Here is a 23,333-nt window from a genome sequence, read left to right as displayed (position 1 = left end):
GGACTATTATTATCTAAAAACCAGGCGAAATCCGAGCAATTGATTTTTAAAACTGTCGACTAAAACTCCAGGCAATATCGATAGCGAATCAATAGAAAAAAAACTTGATAAAAATGTCCATCATAAGTTATTAGCAGATTTTAAATCGTATTTAAGGCTTCCATGAAACCTTTCATGATTATTTTTAAAAAAACTTCCTTGAAAATTCCCGTTTTGAATGCATACATAAAAAAATTGTACAATACATTTTGATTATTTTTTTCGTTTTATTTGGCAAATAAGGTGTATAAATTCGAGCATTTTTGATTGAAATCTGGGCATCCGAGCCATACCGGACTTTTCCGAAATTTTGTATTAAACATCCGGGCAAACCCAAATAAAACCAGCCAATCTGGAAAATATTTTATAGCGTTTTCAAAAACCTGTATGTTTTTGAATAGTCCAGAGCAATTTGTTTTTTTTTTGGCCCGCCAACCAATCTCATTTCAGAAATTTGGTCCACCTGTTGTAAATGTTGGCCACCCATGTTCTAAACCAACTATGTCCCATAAAACATGCAAAAAAAATTTACCAGTCTGTTTTGAGTACTGTTTGACGACTTTTAATGATTTTGGTTTTTGTATGTATTAGCTCCAACCATCATCTGTCAATTGACGTAAAAATGCAGCACGGAAAAAAGCATTATTTTACCGACAAGCAGAGGTGATTTTTTCCAACCATTTTTCACGGTAAATTTTACCTTTTTTCATTCAAATAGCAAAGCGGTAAATTTAACTATTTCTTGATTCACCTACACACGGAGAAAAAAGTATGGTATTTCCAACAATAATCCACTAATATTCTATCATATATCTGATTGCTTCTCGACCAACTATAGATAATTAACAAAATTTCAACAATACATAATCTATAATACAATAATACAATCTGATTTCGTACTTTCAACAATATAAAATACATTCAACTATAGTTGTATGAATGATTTTGTACATTCAACTATAAATATAATAGATTCAACTATAATGTACAATTGATGCCGTACAGTCAACAATAATTATAGTTGATTCAACTATAATTATATGATTGATTTTTTGATTGAGCAATTTAAATTGCTGGAAAAAACAGCAATCCAGATTGCTGGAAATCAGCTGTTTCTTTCAACACAACCGGTTGTATCTTATCAGATTTATATTTCGATTCAAAATTAAGTTTTGAATACTGGCTGTGCATATAATAAGCAATAAAAACAATTATTTTCTCCCATTTCTCAATACTTATTTCCAGAAACACATTATTTTCAATATTCTAACACCGGCTCTGGGGTAGCAGATCATCCGTCACCTGTAAAAATAATTTTGATTAGTATCTTTTATAAAATATCTACCTGTCCAATAAAAACTCACCCTTGAATTGATATCTGATTGCTAGAGTATAGAGGAAAATAAAAATAATTAAATTAATGCGCATTTTCTCTAAAAAAAAGAGTCATTTGGTATATTTTGGATCATCTGGTAAAAGTGGAAATGATTTTGTGGATATTTAATAGAAGAATAGTCCGGAAACAAGCACAGCAAAATTTTAAAATCCTCAACCATCTATGTAAGGCACTAGCAACGGTTGCCCCAGGATTCTTTGTAGGCAGACTCTGGTCTATCTTATAGAGTTTTCAACCAGTAGGATGAAGTTAAGGGCTTCCGTCGTGAAATTAATCAATAAACTTTAGCAATATTTGGTCTGCTTCCACTGAAATTGATCGAATCCATCACAAAATCTTAATTTTTTCTGCGAACCTCACTCGCAATCCCAAACAAAACTTACAAAAAAGTATACATATTCTGGATTCTTTATAATGTGCTGTAAAACAGAAAACTTTCAAAAGTTTTCGTATATTACTTGAAAAAGTAACTTTCTTCCGTCGAGTCGTATTCATTTTACATGGAGCTGTCACTTTTGTTTGCCCAACGGCTTACTTATACTAATGCACTGTGCAAATGCCCTAACGGGTGTTAAATAAAAAATGAGAATTTTTTCAATCACATATAAAAAATTGTTATTTTTTTCCATCAATTTCAGTATTTTTTATTAATAACATAATGTATTTTCTTCAAAAAAAATGTCAGTGAATGTTTGAGTAAGGGCCGTGGTCTGATGTTCGACGCAACTTAGTCGCGATGCTCTCACAAGAACGTTGTACGACACTTACGTCCATTTTCCGGATCAGTTCTGGCTTCCTGTAGTCAGTTGCTTCGTGTCCTTGGCCCTCCAATTGTTTTTATACACTAGGGCACTGAATGAGCCAAAGAAATCCTCTATTTGGCGGCACTGGGGCAAGTTTGTTGGGTTACGATCTTTCGGCACGAACGGTATCTTTTTCTCCTCAAGGTACGCCAGCGTCTTCTTGGCGTAATGGGAAGACGCCTTGTCCGGCCAGAAGACGTACTTCCCATCCGCGTGATGCTCGTTCAGGAACGGCAGCAGGATTTTATCGAGGTACTATTCTTGATAGATGTGTTGGTTGATTGCCGGACCGCTCGGCTTAAACCAAGGCTTTGAAATGCCCCGGTCGGAAATGGCGATGTACAACATAACCTTTTTTTCAAACTTGTGCTTGAACTTGTATTTCACTTCAGGCTGTGTGGATGACTTGTCGCTGGAGTAGTAATTATCATTTCCTGGAATATGCGTTTTGGACAGCGGAGAATCGCTTTCGTCATCCAGAACGAATGACGTCCCGCGGTATTTTTTGTTTATCCACCGACACTGTGATTTAACCGTCTCGATCTGCTCCTCCATGTACTCAGGCGACCTCGTCTTCTTCCTGCAGACGATTCCTTCCATCTTGAGGGCACGATAGATCAATACGTGGGAGCAGCCATATTTCCGACCGGCGTCACGCAGGCTGGTTGCGTCCTTGTTGTCAAACAGCTTCTTTAACGATGTCTTCCTCTACGTTCAGGGAACCCAGGATACGATATACCGTACTGACAGGTACATTTTCTTTCTTAAAATGTGGCACCGTGAACTTTTTTCCTTGCTGGAAACGCGTTTCGTAGAACCGTACACAGCAAAAAAAAGTGTTGTGATATTACATAAAATACCTGCACATAACTTGAGTCGCAAATGGTACCTAATATTACATTTTCTTGATGTACCCGGCTGTTTGATAATTATAGAATTATTTTTGACCCGCAAATGCCAACCTGCCGAATCTACCTAAAAATGAAAAATAATCACATTATATTTGAAGCTATGGTTTTGCTTACATTTTTATAAAATTTTAGTTGTACTTACAAGCCAAACAAATACAGCTGAGGTTCGTAATCCGTTTCTTCCTTTTTGAAATGAATAACATTTGAACGTCAATTGAGGAAAACATTGACTACTTGATGCGATATCACATAGAAGGTTGTGATATTACACTACACGACATGTTCGCATTCGCGTACGTCGTTTAGATGTATTATAACAACAAAAAGTCCTAACACTACGTCGTCTCGACAAATTACATCATCCAGCGTTACATTTTTTTATGCTGTGTACAATGTGTTCGCGGAGCACGTGCTGTTTCAACGCCATCTTTGCTTTGACTAAATTTAAACTAGCAAAACCAAACACGCATACTGTTTCTAGGGAGCCCAAAGAGCAATTTTCTTGGAGAAAGAAAATTTTACGCTCTTCATTTGAGTTACTGAAAGGTATTGAAAACATTCTCATTTTTTATTGAACACCCATTATTGCTGGAAAGTCCAGCAATTTGAAAACCGATTGCTGATTTTTCAGCAAAAATGACAAGAACACAAACGAATGATGAAAAATCCAGCAATTAGAAAACCGATTGCTGGTTTCCAGCAAAAATTTTGGATTGCTGAACGTTTCCAACATTTTTTTTGCTGGAAATCTTGGCAAAAATTTACAGTGTATAATCTCATGGCTTATTTATAGTGTTAAATTATTAAATATGGGTATAAAATACCAGATGATTCGTTGTATCTGAACCTGGTATAAAAGATCCTTGATAGCGTAATGTTCATAACAAAATTTGCTATTTCAAATGCATTCTGGGTGTACTCGAGTGACCCACAAACAAGTTGTCCAATCACACAAACTTTTGGCACTTGCATTTTTTCTTGCATCATGTTCGACTCCCCGATGCAGAAATCCTACTGCAACAAACGAAAAATAGTACAGTGCATCCCTCACAAGCAACGGAAGGGGTCGGTTTAGTCGACATGAATGGCACCATTCTGTCCGGGAGATCCGCCTCCAACCATAGAGTCGGCAACAACAACATAACATGGAGGAACTCACTTCCTTCCTACTAATCTGACATGAAGGGAGGGTGCTGGTCGAACGAAAGCCAACAGTCAGCAGGATTCCAATGCATTTACAGAGGATGGGTTCGAATTGGATTCGACTATAACTTACGTAAACAATATCAGTGAACTTAGATAAGCTTAAATAAGTTGTAAAACCTGGGATACGCATCAAGCGAAACCCACAATCGAACACATCAACCTCTTACATTCACAAACAAAACTAACGAAAAGGTTATAGGAAATATTTTGATGATGATGATGAGGTGGTTCCTCGAAACGGTCCTCGAAGTGGTGGATAAGTTCGAACCGGAAATATGCCCACCCCCTACCAGAAAAAGCTCTTCTCAGCCGGCTGACTGACTGGCTGGCACAATCTTCGTTGTTGTCGCCGTGGTTTTTACGAATAAATTCATGTATTTTTCGTTCTTTCTTCTAAAAACATTTCATGTGGAGAGAGTGCGATAATATGATGCAACCTCTACACTGTCGAAGGATTTTTCCATAGGAAAACATGAATGGGATGAGGGTGTAAAGGAAAATAAAAACAAAAACAGAAACCACTCCGGAATGAAACTGTCGGTTGGCACCTCGACATCATAACAAAACCAGGGAAAAACGGACAGAAAAACCTCTAAAGCGTTAGTTGAAGAAAAAAACAGCTACAGCCGAGTGCAACAATTTATATCAATTATTTATCATGGGCCACGTGTTGCCAGCCGCGCCTCATGGGACCAGTTGAAGCCGCAATCGAAAAACTTTCATCACCCCCGATCCGCAAACACACCTTCCTCCTCATGGTTTTATGCGAGGACGACAATTGGTGTGACAAGTGTTCGGTTGGGGAAAAATGAATGGAACAGAGGAATAGGTCGGGAAAACTATGATTTTGTTTGTTTGTTTGTTTGTTAGACTGAGAATCAAATGTAGTATGCAAAGCAGTTCCGTTCCGATTGGTGCGGTCATTTGGGACCGGTCAGCTTGCTGATGAGCTTTCCCCCCAGGAAGCGATGATGATGATGATGATGAATCAATTTGAATTTGGGTTTCGCTCGTTGAACGAAGATTGATGAGATGGTCGATCATATCCCGATGACACAGTTGTCGGAACTGAATTCTAAATTCTTGAAACAGGTTTTGTCGGTGAATGAAAATCCGAAGTTTTGATTTGTTTTACTTATTGTAATGATTTTAAAATTAGTTCCACTCAACAATAAAATTTCATGATATAAATAAAAGCTAAATCGGAATAAACAATGAGCAGCAACAGCCTTTAAAATCTGCGCTTATCAAGCAAATCCGTCTTTTCCCACCGGAAACCCAATTCAAACAAACAATGAACAGCAACAGCAGCCTTAAAATCTGCGCTTCCTAAGCCGGGAGGCCAAATTCAAACAAACGATAAGCAGCAGAAGGCTTGAAATCTGCATCCTTCCAAATCAAATCAATCAACAGAAGCTGCCTGAAAAATCTGCGCTTCTTAAGTCAATTCCATCTTATCCACCGGAAGGCCAAATCACAACAAACATTCAGCAGAAGCAGCTTTAAAAATCTGCGCTACCCAAGCCAATCCGCCTTTCTCCACTGGATGGCAAAATCAAATCAATCAGCATCAGCAGTCTTCAAAAGCAGCGCTTCCTAAGTCGAATCCGTCTTTTTTCTACCGGTAGGCCAAATCAAATGAATCAGCATCAGCAGTCTTAATAATCTGGACTTCCTAAGCCAATTCCGTCTTTATCCACCGGAAAGCCAAATCACAACAAACAATCAGCATCAGCAGGCTTGAAATCTGCGCTTCCTAAGCCAATTCCGTATTTTTACACCGGAAGGCCAAATCACATCAATCAGCAGAAGCAGCCTTAAAAATCTGCGCTTTCGAAGCCAATCTGTCTTTTTTCACTGGAAGGCCAAACCAAATCAATCAGCAGAAGCTGCCTTAAAAATCTGCGCTTCCTGAGCCAATTCCGTGTTTTTCCTCCGGATGGTAAAACCAAAACAATCAGCTGAAGCTAAGCCAATCAATCTCTTTCAACTGGATGACAAAATTAAAACAATCAGCATCAGCAGTCCTTAAAATCTATACTTCGTAAGCCAATTCCATCTTTTTTCACCGGAAGGTCAAATCAAAACAAATAATCAGCAACAGTAACCCTTATATCTGCGCTTCCTAAGCCAATCCGTCTTTCCTCACCGGAAGGCCAAATCAAAACAAACGATCAGCATTAGCAGGCGTGAAATCTGCACTTACTAAGCCAATTCGTCTTTTTTAATCGGAAGGCCAAATCAAATTAATCAGCAGCAGCAGCCTTAAATTCTGCGCTTCCTAAGCCAATTCCATCTTTTTCCACCGGGAGGTCAAATCAAAACAAACGATCGGAAACAGCAGGCTATTCTACCATCCACGCCATTGTCGTGATTTTACGATTCGTTGGAATCTCACTTCAGTGATGCACTCAGACACGTCTGTCACTCATAAGAATAGATCATGACTGACTTTGGTTTTATTTGTTTTGCTTAGTGTTGCCAAAATAACAAACGTTGCCATAGAAATTTATTTTATTTTAAATATCTTCAGTGTTGCCGAATACAACTATTATTTTATTTTATTTTTATTAAATTTGATTAATTTTCTGCATATCTCTCGTCATCTCTACACTTAAGTTGAGTAGGTATCTACAGAATATATTGAATATTACTAGCGGTTTGAAATGGTCATCACTTTTTTTCATGAAATGCTTAGCTGCTTGCCAAGTTAGCAAAATATGAAGCTTAAGAATAATCACAACCATAAATCAAAGACTAACTTCATTTTAAGCTTATTTGAGTTTTCTGGATGATTTTATGTGCAAAAATTTCTTCTTCCATACAAATTTCCATACAAAATTGAAACGTGTTGCGCTCATTCAGGCATCAACCAAATAATCTTAAATTTTACACTGGTTCTTAGTGTTCCAAAAGGCACCGAAAAAACATATGGGAGAAAAAAATCAATTTTTGCAACGGTCTAGTGTCCATCTTACCCTACTTTCCTCTACTACTAAACCCATTTTAAACAATTTATGTTCACGAATTGAAACTAATTTTTAATTGTAAATTTCTATTTACAATTTAATAATCCTTTTGTAATTAAGCTCAAATCTTGATACACAAAAACCCTGCATTGTCTTTAAAATTGGTTTATTTGAGAAGTGTATCAAATTAAGTTTATCCTTAAATTAACTACTAACAACTTTGATAATAAAAAAAAATCGTTTCTCAAGAATCACTCATGGACATAAATTCTCATTTTTCAACAAGTGAGAGTTGAAAATCTAATTTTGATAATTTTGTTGTACTAGAATTTTTAGAAATAGGTAAACACTGTTTAAGAAAATTATGCACTTTTCTGACATAACTTAAAATATTCCAAAAAATTGAAAATATGTATATAGGTTTTTATCAATTTTCTCAAGACCGAAAGTAATTTTGACTTCTTCAAAAAAAAAAAAAGACGTTTTCTACTTGTTTTTTTTCTCCCAATACAGTAAAATAATACATTTCAACGAATTTAAAAAGAAGTGAAGAAGAAAACTTATTTTTAGAGTATTTAAAAAAAATCAATTCATTTTGCAAATTTTTTGAATAAAATAAAACCTTTTTATAATGTAGAGAAATGAATCCAGCTGTGAAAGTTGAAATTTCAGGGACTAGACAAGATGCAAATTAATGTTGAAAAACATGCGAAAAAAATTCGCCTTTCCCCCGGTAGGACTTGAACCCACATCTTGCGCCTCTCCGGGGCCCATGTATAAACATTCTACTACAGGAGACAACCTGGCGTATGAAAGTTATACTGGTCGAGTGTCGATGTCTATCGCAATGAAGGGAATTGTTTTCCCATGAGATCATCATCATTTTCGTAGTCTATTTATATTCCCATCATTTCAACTTACGGTAGTTGGACTCAAATTTGGACATTTGAAGCCTTTTTATATTTTTTTCAAAAATTTGTTGAATCAAAGTTTTTTGTATTATTGAACATCATCATCATCATCAAAATATAATTCCTTAATTAAAGAATGATAAACAAATTTAAAATCAGCTATTTTTTCATATATTATTGTTATTTCATCATTTTTCACTCCAAACCGATTCAAAATCTACCAAATCAATCATAAAAATGCTGCCTTTTGAGTTATCAAGTAAATTCCATAAATTTGTTTTAAAAATGGTAAGACGATTTAATAGAAAAAAAAATCTTTCTAAAATGTCAAAACTTATCATTTTTAATCTTCATATTGTATTTAAATTTATGAAGAGTTTAATCACCGCTAGGAAAAAAAAGTTATGAGAAATGAATAGATAGTGAAAATAAGCGAGTTGAATTATATTAGAATCATTTTCATCATATGTCATTAATTTGTTCCACATGGAAAGCAAAAATTATTTTCATTTAAAAAAACCAGATTTAATTGTTTTGTGTTTTGTTTTTAATTTTCAAAAAATGATAACTGAATTTTATAGTCAAACTAATAACAAAATTTGAAATATTTTTGGTAAGTTTGCCTTTGTTTGTCAACATTGAGTTTTTGGGTTCTGAAACCAGAGACTTCTTTGAAATCTATAAATCTAAATATGTAATAAGAAAAACTTAGTTTGTTGCTTTTATCTTTTCCCAATTATTTTAATTGCACTTTGTCAGTGATGATGAATTGAACATGTTGTATTTTTAGCATATAAAGTTATTACTACGAATATAAGTCTTTTATTTTGATAACTGGAAGAATTTGAATATCAAAAAAGATTTTATCTCTGACTGTGATCCCTGGCACTTTTGAAATAAAATTATTTTTTTATTAAATTAAGTTCAATGATGTGTTTTGAATGAATTCAAATCGTGATCAAATATTATTAAAATGCATCAAACCAATTTAAATCAACTTTTTAATTGGAAAAAAGAAAAGCTATATAGGGAATTTAAAATGATTAATAAATAATAATTATTATCATTTTGTTAAAAAAAAAAGTGAATCGTGGTCAGTTAAAAATTATTTTAAAATGACGATTTGATTTCTTTTCAAATCTGGTGTTTTATCAAATGCATTCTCTTGTGTGCTCTCATTCTTATGTAAAAAGTTTCAAATTCTGATTTTATTTGAAATTTTATTTCGCATTCGTTTTTTGGTGTTTCGAAAAAAAAATTCTAGTCTACTGGAATAACATTGTTTTTAAACTTTGATTTTGATTTTTTCATTGTATTAGTGATTTTTTTTATTAATTTGTGTGATGTCATGAGTAAAAAAATTGTTTTAGAAGTAAATTTTCTTTATTGTGATTTTTTTTTTATTTTCATTATTCCTAGCTAAATTTGAATTTCGAAAACCGAAATAGGATTCATCATATGGGAAGCTTGCATGCGGTTTTACCCGAACTTGCCTGAATATTTGTGAAAAAAAATTATAAAAAAAGACCCGTTCTAGCTCGGATGCCCGGATGCCCGGATTTTGCTCGAATTTATTCAAACTTTATTTGCAAAATCAAACAAAAAACTCAAATCGAAATGTTTAAATTTTTGATTTTTACGTCCAACAACGATATTTTTGCTCAAAATTTATCAAAAAAAAATGATTGGTTTTTTGGAAGGCTAAAATACTTTTTCAATCTGTTGATGTGTTTCGACGGAAATCATTTTTTTTTTTTTGAAGAGTTTTATTTCTCGATTTTGTTGGAAAAAAATCCTCGGGTTTACTCAAATTTGCTCGAACATTGCCCAGATTTTGGGTTGAAAATTTTGGAATCAGATGCCCGCTTTTTGCTAGGTTTTAAGATAAAAATAGCCCGGATTTGCCGGCCCGGATACGTGAGCAAAAAGTACTGGCCACCTTATAATAAATGCGATGTCCTGAAAGATCAGTTAAAATAAGTCATCGGTTCATAAAGTAATTAAATATTACCAAAAAAAAAATAGATATATTTTTTCCGATAACTGAATTTGCAAATATAAAACATGTGGCATGATTTTTGAGCCAATTTAAAAATTGTTTAAAGGAAATTTTCCGCTGAACAACCTTGTCGAAGATCTTTAACTTCCTTTCTTATTAGGGAAAAAAAAATTATGAGCTGATTAATAGGGGTATTTCTGGCATTGAATTACAATAAATACAATTGACATTGACAGTGCCTATCGAGGTGGCATGACTATTTTTCATGCAATACTTAAAAAGGCACAACCAGTGATGTCAGTTGAATTTATTGTTTTTCAATGCCATAAGATATACCCGTATTAAAGAGCTAATAACTTTTTTGCTTAATAAGATACGAAGTTGAGGTCTTCGACAAAGTTATCCGGCGGAAAATATCCTTAAAAGAATTTATAAATTGGCACAAAACCCGTTAACAGGCTAGGTTACACAAAAGAAACACAAATGATGTTGATTTTTCAGTACAAAATATTCAATTTTCTCATACAAACCTTAAATTTTAAATTTACACATGTAAACTTATAAATGTTACTAAAAAATGTAATTATTTTTCGGCATAACAGTCTTTATTTTCTTAAAACGATGTTTTGATTAGTCCAACGTTTCGATGCTTGTTGGCATCTTCCTCAGGGAATTCTATGAATTTTATTACTAATAATATTTCTAAATTATGTGTGTTAATCTATTCTTCTACTTACAATCTATCGTTTCGTGTGAAATTACTGTGCTTATGTGAAGCTTAAGTGGACAATAAGCTTCACATAAGCACAGTAATAGATTGTAAGCAGAAGAATAGATAAACACACATAATTTAGAAATATGAATTCCCTGAGGAAGATGCCAACAAGTATCGAAACGTTGGACTAATCAAAACATCTTTTTAAGACAATAAAGACTGTTATGCTGAAAAATAATTACATTAAATCATCCATTCGACCCCTCAAAAAATCTTGTTACTTAAAAATTTTACAAAAAATCATGGAGAAGTTTTGAACCAAAACAAAGCTTTTAAGACTCCTGGGTTTGAGAAAATAAAAAATGACCTTAATCGACTCTGTATAATGTGGCATGGATATTCAAGTTAAATATTCGTTTAAATTGCTTTTCTTGAACAAATACAGTTATTTTCTCTATTAATATCAAATGTTACTCTACAACCCCCCTAAATGCCTTTACAAGTAAAAAAATCTTCAGAATTAGAAATTGTTATACAAAAATTTCTACCGGTGTTTGAAAATTGGATTTAACTAACAACATTTTTTTTTCTAGCTAATTTCGATAACTTTCTCTTATTATACGTTCGGCGAACTCAACAAGTCTGAGTGTTTAAATAAATTTAATCGCTTTTATACACATTGAATATGAATTCATAGATAAGCGAAAAATGCTCCAAACACTAATTCCTATGTAAAGAGTCCATCCTGAATTACCGTCCAAATTTCACAATGAAAAAGGAATTAAAATTTGTAATTTTTAATCTTAATAAATAATCAATATTCTGTACTTTAATTTAAGAAGTTTTGACGATTGAAATTCTATTAGGCAGGTGCCGCCGTCCGTGGCCTGGATTATAGAATTCGAATTTTCTAAGCCAGAGGTCATGAAATCGAGTCTCGGTCATGGCACACATAGCACCCTTTTTGTGGGTTGGTGATTTCAGCATTTGTTAGATGCTAGCTATCACATCATTTAAAAATTTAGGTACGTAAACTAGATCTCTTCAAAGTAACATGAAGTTTCAATGAGATCCCATATGTATGTAGTAAAAAATAAATTAAAAAAATGTAATTAGGGCATCATACTCATACTCAAAACTGTAGTTTTTTCCAAAGAAAAATTATTTGATGGATCTTACGAAATCCAAATCCAAATCAAAACCTTCCCCATTCGCTTCCGGACAGACAACCAGATTAATCGATGGACTCTCACCGGTGAAAACCAGCCATTTCCGCTACTGTGTGTTCTGTTTTCTCAAACATCGGAGTATAAACAGTCATTTGTAATCGTCACGTGTCAATTGTGCTTCTGCTACCCGGCCAGTTGGTAGATATTCGGCATGAGAAGAGTAGAGAGTATCATTAGGAAAAACTAACAAACGACCGGTGGAGCTGAATGGGTTTTTTTTCTGGATCCGACATCGAGGATACCAATCACTGGGACCAGCTGCTGCCGGGTTGAAGGTTCTGGGTCGGCGAACAATTTATTACAAATCGATAAAAATGGCACTCGAACAATCGATTCGAACGAGAAAACCTAATCCGAATCTAGGGACCAGTGACATTTGTCTTCCTAGAAGCTGAACAAATCCATATTCAGCTCATCATATTCGGTATTCTATTTGTGGAAGTTCCAATCTTTCGATTTATTTATTTACTCAGGAAACAGCAGTCATCTTTAGGATTCCGGAAAAACTCATCGACCTTTAGCACCCCACCAAACAACTCTAACCATCTAGATATTCTCCCAAAAAATTGAAAAGTGAATTGTGAAAAAGTGTTTCCCATGGCCAGTCATTATAGATAAAGCAGTTCCAACAGTTTGTAGAGGTAACCAAATTACCCCAAAACCGATTACACTTTTCGGCCCTGCTCGAAGTTCTTCCGGTGCGTTTGAAATTCCTGTGCTATTTCCAACCATATTTTATTCTTCGACCACGACGAAATCCTCTTACGAATGAAGTGAAAACCTACCACCAGCAACAGGCTCCTCTCCCCGCAAAAGTGTGTGAACGAGGAAGTGGAATCTTCTCTGTTCGTTCAGTTTGTGCGTTGGTGAAAAATAATAATCGGGTTTCTCCCAAATTGGATTCGTCGAATCGTCTCTAGGGAAGAAAAAATCCTTTTCCTAGAATATTTTTGGTTCCTGGAATTTAGAAAAACCTAACGCACAACAACCATTAGAACTTCAAGCGTAGATGATTTTCTAAAGTAATTTCCTGCTATCGGAATTTAGTAGTGCTACGTCTTTCTTGGAGTGTGTGCGTTTGGAAAGTTTAATTTGGAGAGTTCTTTCATGTGAAAAAACGTGTGTGTGTTGATGGTTTGAAAGGCAATCCCCGAAGAAGCCACACGATTAGAAAATTAAATTTGGTTCAAACCCATCTGTAGTAAGCAGTTGTGAACAATAGAAGTTTCTACCAAAGCACCAATTGCTGATTGGTGGAGCCAATCCGAATACCTAACTGCGTTTTGAATAATCATCAAAAACACCAAGACTTCAATCAACAACAGCAACAACATCAAACAACAAACCACCAGCACAATGAGTGAAAATTTCATCAATTTCTCCGAAATCAGAGGTGAGTCAATGATCTGCTTAACGTTTTGTTTGTTTACTGGATGAATGTATTTCTGATTGGATCAAACATGGATGTTTGAAGTAGATATTTTCTTAATTCTATTTTTGACTTTTGAAGCTTTTTTTTAAATTTATTCATGAAAGAGGTATTTACTTTTATTCAATCTTATATTGAATAACAGATTTATTTTAACCGTAGGAATAAACGTTATTCTAAAATCTAATCACCTATTTCCTGGAAAATCTGAAATACAGTCAAACGGGGCATCATGCAACAGCAGGGTTAGATGCATCATTTGTGTACCACTACACACATTTCCTTTTTATTTCAATATAATTTAGTAAACTTAACATTCAATGATAACTAAATGATGATGGAATAGTTGCTAACGTCGTGAGATAGTTTTTTAAAGTTTTTGATTCTTATAGATACAAACTTTTACATTTTTCGATGCCGTAAAAACTTTACCCAGTATGATGGATTGGCTAAATGATATCACCTGCAAACCTTTAACTGCTTTTATTATACTATACCAACACTGTTGGTGTAAAAATATTTTTCGGATAGTCACCAATTTTTTTAAATAAATTTTTTTTTTTAAATCTCGTTTCCAAATGCTGGAATATGATTGTTCTGCACCACGCGTTTTCGATTCCCAAGTTTCATCCACCCAAACATTAATTGTTATGAATTCAGCTAGTCGATTTTTTTTGTAGAATTTTTTTACTCTTAAATGTATACAATACCTTATGCTTTTCTTTATAAACATTTTTGACAGAAAAAAAATTGAACTTCAATTCGAACAAAAACAAAAATTACAGCAACTGATGCTTTATGCGTTATCACATTACAAATATATCAAAAGCTATAAATTTTCAAACGTTTTCATTTGATTTTCTTTGAAAACAAAGTTTGTTACAACTTACCCCTTTTTGACGTAGAATTATGTCTCACGGCAACACTATAGGGGTACAAATCGAAATTCGCAAACGGATCTCGCGTCACGAAAAAAGCTTCTTTAACGGACATCTCTTCCAAAGATCATGTCGGGATGATTGTGTGTGCTGGTATACCAATACCATTAAAGCGCAAATACGAATGCTGATCGTGCTAGAAAATTTATGAATATACCTGACGCGAAAATCAAACAAATAAGTTTAACAAATTAGTGATACACTGTTTGAAAACAGAGATACAGATGAAATGAAATTACAAATTTTTGAGGACCGATTTTAAAATTTTGGCAGTAAAATGATACTGCGGGGTGACTCCAAACTTTTGATCGATAACTTAGGTAGCTGTTGGATATCCAATTTGAAGTACATGTCAATTTATTGCTCAAAATTTAACAAATGTTTTTTTGTTTGATAAGTGTGTTTTCATGTTTTAGAAGGAGTGATTCCAAACTTTTGGCCGGCAGTATACTTTCAATTGACCTGAAAAAAAAACCAACGGATCAAAGCAAGCTTTTGTTCGTCAATACTCTGCACGTGTGTGCTTTACACCATACCTACATTTTGAGTACGCTATGATATTTTCGGCATATAAAAGAAAAATTTGTGTGAATTCGATTAGTTGCTCACTTTTGAACTAAAACATGCAAAGCCAACTCGGGCAAGCGTCATCACTTGAATAAACAGCTTAGTCAAGCTGCTTTCAAACGTGGTATCCTTTTTTTCTCTCTCTATTTCAGAATGCTCTCTTTTTTTTTTTTCTTAACATTTTCATAATTATTTATCAGTTTCCTTAAATATTCTCGCTCAATCGTGTATAGCTGAGTAACCGAAATCTATGTTTGAAACACTGATTCAAATCCTCATGTTTTTCTTTTGACATTTATTAGGGTTACTTTCTACCCAACAAACATTTTTGGCTGAACGACCGCTGAAACATTATTTAGTTCTAATTTTAAATCAGCTATCTTGCTGAAAGAAGGCAGCCCAAATTCAGGGAGAAGCTGCTGTTCAGCCCTTAAACATCGAGATTTGGAGAAATTAATCAGCGAAGATAACATGAAACGTCAATTGACGGATCATCGAAAAAAACAAAAAGAATGATGAGCTATGTCTGTCCGATGTTTGCCAGCTACTTTCCCCCTCTCGTTTTGTTTTTTCTTCATTTAACCATGTCTCGAACTTCGAACCTACGACTTCTTGGCCCCATGCCGCAGAACGCCGAACCAACCATGAACTCTGCTGAGCATTAGAAAAGAGTCGTACTTAAACAACCGAAATATCTCGCCAAATCAAGGTCAATTTCATATGAAGAAATTGAAAATGAAATGCTTCTAGAACATTAAAGTTCATTTTTCGGATCATTTTTATTAGCAAAATAAGATCGGGTAATGATGAAAAAAAATCATCAATCTATTCGCTATAAATTTTTTTTATCTATTTGCTTTCATGCATTGATTGATAAACAGATGACCAACATATAGTTTGCTATGGCTAAAAAGGGCTTTCAAAGCTACCCTTGTACAGCTGACGTCTGTCAAATTTGAATGGTGTCAAAAATGGTTGAACAAAGGCTGAACAAGTTATTCTACAGCGTATTTTCCCCTACTTTCTAGTGGCTGAAATAAAACTTCCTTACACGCTAAAACAGCGCTGAAGTATTTCGTTTTCCAGCCAACAAGCTGAAACAGCAATCCTCACCTTAATACAGCATATGTTCAAAGAATTGGCGTTCTAAATCAGCAAAAATGTTTGTTGGGTATGACAGAATATTGATTTACAATTTATTGATGCATTACAGATTAAGGTGTTAAGGCTGACTAGAAACGCCACTTGCGTTAACAAGAAAACATTAGATGATCTAGAAATGGAAGAACTAATGCGTTATTCATTGTGAATTCTTCGAGTTCTCATTGATACAAACTTGCAAAATGTATATGAAAGTCAAAATGATTCAAAAACGACAAACTCGTAATAAAAAAATTAAGTTTTCGTGAAAGGGTATGAAAAAGCCGTAATTCTACGTAATTCTTGTGGTTTTGTCTTATATACAACCTCTTTAACTTTTTTTTTCTAAGCAGTGTGAAAATCGCATGTTTTTGTAAATTTTAAAAATAACTGGTGAAACCAATAATTTTTCTGACTACGTCAATTTGGTGTCTCATCAACCTTAAAACTTTTGATGTACAAGCTGTATGATTATCTGTGGAAAATAAGTTTTTGGAATCCATTAAAGATGAAAAGTGTTGCAAGATGCCCCGTTTGACGGTATTACAAATGTATAAAGTAATTCGGAAATCTTCTAGTTTTACCACATCAGCAAAGACAATCCTAGAAAATCACATTTTATTTATGCTGGGATTAGTAAGTTTGCAGAATTTTTTCTGTCCTTGTCCGCCCTGACAAATTAAGGCTATTCTATATTAAAACCTGGCAATATCTGGACATTTCATTGTAAAATTTTCAGCTTAAAATACGAGCAAACATCGGGCAAATGGAAAACCAAAAAAAAATTGCTCTAAAACACTTCAAAAACACTTTAGATTTTAGATAATTTTTAAGGCTTCAAGAAATCATTCAAGACTATTTTGATGAATTTGAATGAAACTCGAAAATAAAAAAGTTTCAATTACTTAATTCGAGTATTTTTGTGATATTTCAAATAAAGTGAATGATCGCGAGCAAATTCCGGGCTTTTATCAATGAATCCGGCCATATCCGGCAATATTTCTAGGGCGCCCTTCGTTTAGCTATAGCAGAGTTTGTTTCTTATTTTATATGTTTGACTTACAATGAAAACAAGTTACTCTTCTTTACACGGTTTTCTAATTTGAAGAAGCCTTAAAAAATCATTGATTAAATCCATATGAAATCGAGATTTCAACCAGAGAAAAATTTAAATATTGTGATAATTTATTGGGCACATTAAAGTATCCGAATGAAGATGAACATTTCAACTTCATCTGCAGAAACCAAAAATTAGAATTTATTTTTTTTTTAATTATTGAAATCAGGAGCACAATCGAATCAAAAATGCATATAAAGAATACAAAATTAAAAATTCCGAAGTTTTGATTGCTAATTCAAACTCGAGAAACAAAGAAAATTGAGAAAATTCTGCTTTAGAGATAGCACTCAAAATTGAAAATGACAAAAATTACAAAAATTACAAAAATTACAAAAATTAAAAAATTACAAAAATTACAAAAATTACAAAAATTACAAAAATTACAAAAATTACAAAAATGACAAAAATGACAAAAATGACAAAAATGACAAAAATTACAAAAATGTCAAAAATTACAAAAATTACAAAAAATACAAAATTATAAAAATTACAAAAATTACAAATATTACAAAAATTACAAAAATTACAAAAATTACAAAAATTACAAAAATTGCAAAAATTACAAAAATGACAAAAATGACAAAAATGACAAAAATGACAAAAATGACAAAAATGACAAAAATGACAAAAATGACAAAAATGACAAAAATGACAAAAATGATAAAAATGACGAAAATGACAAAAATGACGAAAATTACAAAAATTACAAAAATTACAAAAATTACAAAAATGACAAAAATGACAAAAATGACAAAAATGACAAAAATGACAAAAATGACAAAAATGACAAAAATGACAAAAATGACAAAAATGACAAAAATGACAAAAATGACAAAAATGACAAAAATGATAAAAATGACGAAAATGACAAAAATGACGAAAATTACAAAAATTACAAAAATTACAAAAATTACAAAAATTGCAAAAATTACAAAAATGACAAAAATGACAAAAATGACAAAAATGACAAAAATGACAAAAATGACAAAAATGACAAAAATGACAAAAATGATAAAAATGACGAAAATGACAAAAATGACGAAAATTACAAAAATTACAAAAATTACAAAAATTACAAAAATGACAAAAATGACAAAAATGACAAAAATGACAAAAATGACAAAAATGACAAAAATGACAAAAATGACAAAAATGACAAAAATGAAAAAAATGACAAAAATGACAAAAATGACACAAATCACAAAAATCACAAAAATTACGAAAATGACAAAAATTACAAACGGATAGTATTCCAGTATTGAACAAACTATACAAAAGATTTACTTTCATGTAGTTTGTTTGAATTTTTTGTTGAATTTGTTGAAATTCGAACAAATGTTCTTCAAATTTCAAGCTTATTTTCTTAATCAAAATCTTAAACAGAATTTAAAATGTTAATAATTTTTACGCACTGTTATTAGTGGAGCTTAGAGAAAAATTCACTCTCAGGAGTATGAACTCATTATGTGAGTACATCTACACATGTGTTGAACATTGACAAATTTTCCATCAAGAATGCATAGTTATTATCAACTTGCACTCGAAACATTTTTCTCTAGAACTGAGCAAACTCATCCGATGATAGCGAAACATCAATTCCCAGCTTTCGATCTTCAATTCGGTACGGTTCACTAAATCGGTAATTTTATGCCCCCCGGAGAAAACTACTGAATCACTCTTAAGCGGAAATAATTTCCAATTTTGAAAGAGCGATGTCTTTTTTTCTTTCTTTTTCGTGATCGACTACCGACGACGACGACGAAGACGCTGACTGACCTTAAATGATTTCCAAATGAGATTTCCATAAATCTGATGACATTTTTTTCGCGCTACCCGACTGACTACCGGGCAGGGCAAAAGATTATCATCTTATATAGATTTTCTTCGGGGATTTTTTTCTGCTTCCGGAATGGAGGCGAGGCGACCCAACTACTTCTGTTAGGAAGGTGAAGAGCTAGTGATGTGTCTATGCAAACTTTTAGATTGGAAAAAAGACGAGCGACTCCAAACGATTTTCCCACGTAGTCTTCGTAGTTGTCGCCGTGGTCGCCTTTTTTTGTCCGGAGAAATTTTTCACCGGCAACACCGAGAGATCGAGAACGGTTTGCACGCAACAAGAAAATCACGACACAAAACGTGGAAAGTAGGAAAAAAGTTATTAAAATTCCCATCGTGACAAATGAGGTTCACACTCTTTTTTCCCGTGCGCTCGCTCGCTTTTCAAGGTAAAACGGTTCTTGGTTGGAGTGTAGGAGGTTCAGAGAAAAAAAGTTTGTTGGAAAAAAGACGGTGAACTTGAGACGCATTTTATGTGATTTTTCAATGGTTTGGTGTTTGTCAACCGTGTCCAGGGAAGGTCGTAACCGGAGATATGTTAATCAAAGTTGGAAAAATCGAGCTGAGCGTTGTAGATGGTGCGGTGATTTTGTGTGGTTCACTATTCAATCACCGACGTTGCCCTCGGATCGTATTTAGAATGTTTTTTTTTTCTTGCAGAAGCTCCATCAAGATGCTGCTGAATGGGATTTTAGTTTTTTCATTCTCCTACGGCTATGATTACACAAAGAGCGGTGGATTTTTATGATCGTGCCATTTTACGCTTCTGCTCTTCAATCACGGCCAGGATAGTGTCATAAAAAATTAACGTCTCGTCCTGGATTCCTATCATCCATTAGAGAGTACTTCGAATATTTCTATTACCCACGTCTATCAACACGATATTGGTTCCCAGCTGAAGATTTTCACAAAGATAACACACTTTCAGTGTAGCTTTTATCAGATTTTACATATATTATATGAGTATGAGTTTCTGTGGGTAATTTCCTCTCTAATTGTTTTACTCTTTAAAAAAAACTGATACCGCAGCAAAGTTTCCCATATCGAGGCTACAAATTTAGGCAATATTGAACGAACGAGAGTCCAGCCTGCCCTGAAAAGCCTATGTTTTCCGTCCATGATGGTCGGTCGATTGGTAAACTTTAAAATTGCAAAGCGGGCGCTTTTCCGTGGTGCAAATATTTGCCGGATGTGCGCACGAATGTGTACCGACGACTTGAGCAATACAGCAGTTGACTGGCTGAGTGAGTGAGTGACTGACTGACGGGCTGACGGATGGCCAGCTGGCCAACAGGACCGGATGGAACAGCCTGAATGGCCGCGGGGGATTTCCGGTGAAACACTGAAACCGTTCCTACCCTACAGCACTTCAGTTTTTCCCAACGTCGGACAAAAGTGGGTACGTGAAGGAATTCTGCTCTAGAATGGAGTTCTTTTTGACTTCATGATATCCGATTGTAAAATTTCACTTCAAAATTTAGATATTTTGGTGGTCAAAGTTCGAACAAATAGTCGAGTAAACTTACTACGCAGCACAGTATAAGCTTGACATCAAGCGTCGAGATGTTTTAATTGAACATAAAATATTTTCACAATTTTGCAGGTTTGCATCACAATAGTTCCAAAAAGTAAAAAAAAACGAGTTTTGCAACACAATTTTATGCAAATTCGAAAACTTCCTTGAAAATTTATCAATTTATCTACAAGAAGTGCGTGTCAATTAATAACAACATGTGCGCGTTATCTTCATTTCAAAACTAGGGAAAAAAGATTAAACTCAACCAAAGCCCCGCAGGCCGTGGCGTAGAGGATAGCCTTCAAGTATTTTAAGCTAACGGTCATGAGATCGAATGTATACTTCGTGAGAAACTGATGACTGCACATAAGGACTGTATTGAAAACTCTTTAGCAACATCTTTCTGTGATTAAAAGTGAAATAAGTTTTTTTTTCTATTCGGTTAATTGAAGATCAGTATGGTTGACATAAGTAAAAAAAATATTTTCCAAAGAATGATCGTACTTTTGATGAAATGCATCCATCAGGTTCTGCACAGTAGCTTTTGTGCATTTCTCGGATGCTGCCTTCAAATTTTTCTCGTAATCTTCCATGCTTTGAGAAACTGTCCCCTCCTTCCTAAATATCGTCTTCGCAATTTTTCAGTATTGTTCAATCGGTCGGAGATCTGGACAATTTCGTGGATTGATGTTTTTCTCGACAAATTGGATGTTATTGTCTGAAAGCCACTGCAGTACAGGATTGGCGTAATGTGCAGATGTCAAATCCGGCAAGAAGAGAGGGGGATACCGATGCTTTTTATAGATGGGCAGCAATCTTTTTTCAAACATTCATTTTTGTAAACCTGAGCATTTACAGGTACAGATTACAGGTACAAATAGTTTGCCATACTAGTAAGGTTCTAGAACCTTCTGCCCAAATTTTTCCATAGCGAACATTCTGGGAATCGTTCCTGAATCCTGTTTGACGTAGGTTTCGACGTCCATTAAGATGCACCTGTTGCTGTTGTCTAGAATCCGTTCGTAAAGTTTCCGTGCTTTTGTATTTGCTCGAGACTGATGTTCTACTGATTTCTTAGGTACCTTCCACTTCTTGTACGTCTTCAAGGAATTCCAGGCCTCGATTCTCTGAATCATCCCAATGCTGGTTTTGAACTTTTTAGCCAGATCAATTTGGGCTGACCGGAACTAGGTATTCTTCCAGATCTAGGCTTATCCTACCTGGACGACTCTTTGCCATATTTGTCGTTGATATTTCTCACGCTTGTATGGTGTAGTTTGAACCCTTGGTTGTAGGAAACACTCTTTTCAGTACCCCAAGTGTGCAGAATTTTCTTTCTAGTTTCAAGATCAATACGAACCATAGCGAAGATGAAATAGCTTATCCGAACAAATTGATTGCAAAACACTTTTTAAGCATGTAAACAAACTTCCGCTTGCATGCACACAGAAAAAAGTTCAGTCATTTTTGAGTAAACTAGTTGCTAATGACTTTTCGATACAGTTCTTTTACTGAAATTCAAGTTAGTGTCAAACAAGCGCGCGAATGTATTGAACTGGTTTTGCAAGGAATCAATGTCTTCCTGACCGTTCATGGTATAGAACAGTTTAAGGTCATCAGCATAACAAAGTTTCGGGCCGTCGAGGAGTGAGAGCACATCGTTAAAATAGATTAAAAGGATAATCGGTCCTAGATGACTACCTTGGGACAGGCTTCCGAAAAGTACTGGCGAACGACAGTATTCTTGAGAACGTCGCACGTGCACCTCGATGAAAGCCTTCCGAATATTGCTTCCCCGACAGTTCTAAAAGGAGCGGTCGTGCGATATACAGCGATGCCTTGTGTTACCTAATGCGAGAGTTTGTTCGTGGGTTTGAAAGTTTTTTAAGCTCCGTGACAGTTTTGGGAATATCTTCGTGACAGTTTTCAATGCGTTGAATTTTGCATGACAGTACTACTTACTCCGTCCGACTGTAGCCGAGATGCGCTTTGGATTATCATCCACGCTCGGGCCGAGTTAATTTCGAACGAACGTAGGTATAAACTGTCACGCCTGCAGCCGACAATTAGGATGCAATTATGTTCGAAATAGGAGACATGAAGGCTTGAAAACGGAACTGTCGGTTGGGTTCGCTACAGCTTAAAGCACAACATTTTCGGCAGCGCAAGCTTTGAGCCGATTGTTCAGATACAGCCTGCATTCCCGCACGTGTGCGATGTAGCCGAAGCGTTTCGATTCGTTACCGACGGTACAGCAGCAAACCGATTGGCAAGTAAAACCGAGACAGTTTGTTCGACAAGGAAAAGGCTGTCATAGCATACATAGCTGTACTTTTCGGAAGCCTGCCTTGGGACACACCAGGGAAGGCAGAGAAAGTTTCCTGTGCTAACTGTTAATTTACGTCCAGATGAGCAGCTGCAGAACCATCCAAGTAAAGGTCCAAAGAATACTAAGCGTCCCAGCTTATCAATGGCAATATTGTGGGCAGTATCTCTGTATATCAAATTGGCATTCGAGTCGGTGTCCATAGAAGTTCTGTCTAGGAATCTTAACGCTTGCAGACTTTAACCAATATTGAACAATTTTCTATATAACCTGTCTTCTGAAA

The 23,333-nt window shown here is 34.7% G+C and overlaps 1 protein-coding gene across 9 annotated transcripts in view; it reads left to right on the top strand.

Moving 5' to 3' along the window:
* LOC129758136 (calcium-binding protein E63-1) overlaps positions 1 to 23,333 on the top strand; it is a 263,324-nt gene that overhangs the window by 134,924 nt on the left and 105,067 nt on the right. Inside the window, exon 2 of one of the 9 annotated variants that reach the window (XM_055755603.1) lies at positions 12,652 to 13,571. The exons of the other annotated variants lie outside the window; for them this stretch is intronic. Coding sequence (XP_055611578.1) covers positions 13,535 to 13,571 — 37 coding nt within the window. The 5' untranslated portion in view covers positions 12,652 to 13,534. The remainder of the gene's footprint in view (positions 1 to 12,651; positions 13,572 to 23,333) is intronic. 9 annotated transcript variants of the gene reach the window in all.

Source organism: Uranotaenia lowii, chromosome 3 (assembly GCF_029784155.1).
Source record: "Uranotaenia lowii strain MFRU-FL chromosome 3, ASM2978415v1, whole genome shotgun sequence".
NCBI classification, from domain to species: domain Eukaryota; kingdom Metazoa; phylum Arthropoda; class Insecta; order Diptera; family Culicidae; genus Uranotaenia; species Uranotaenia lowii.
This window is presented reverse-complemented; position numbering and strand designations above follow the sequence as displayed.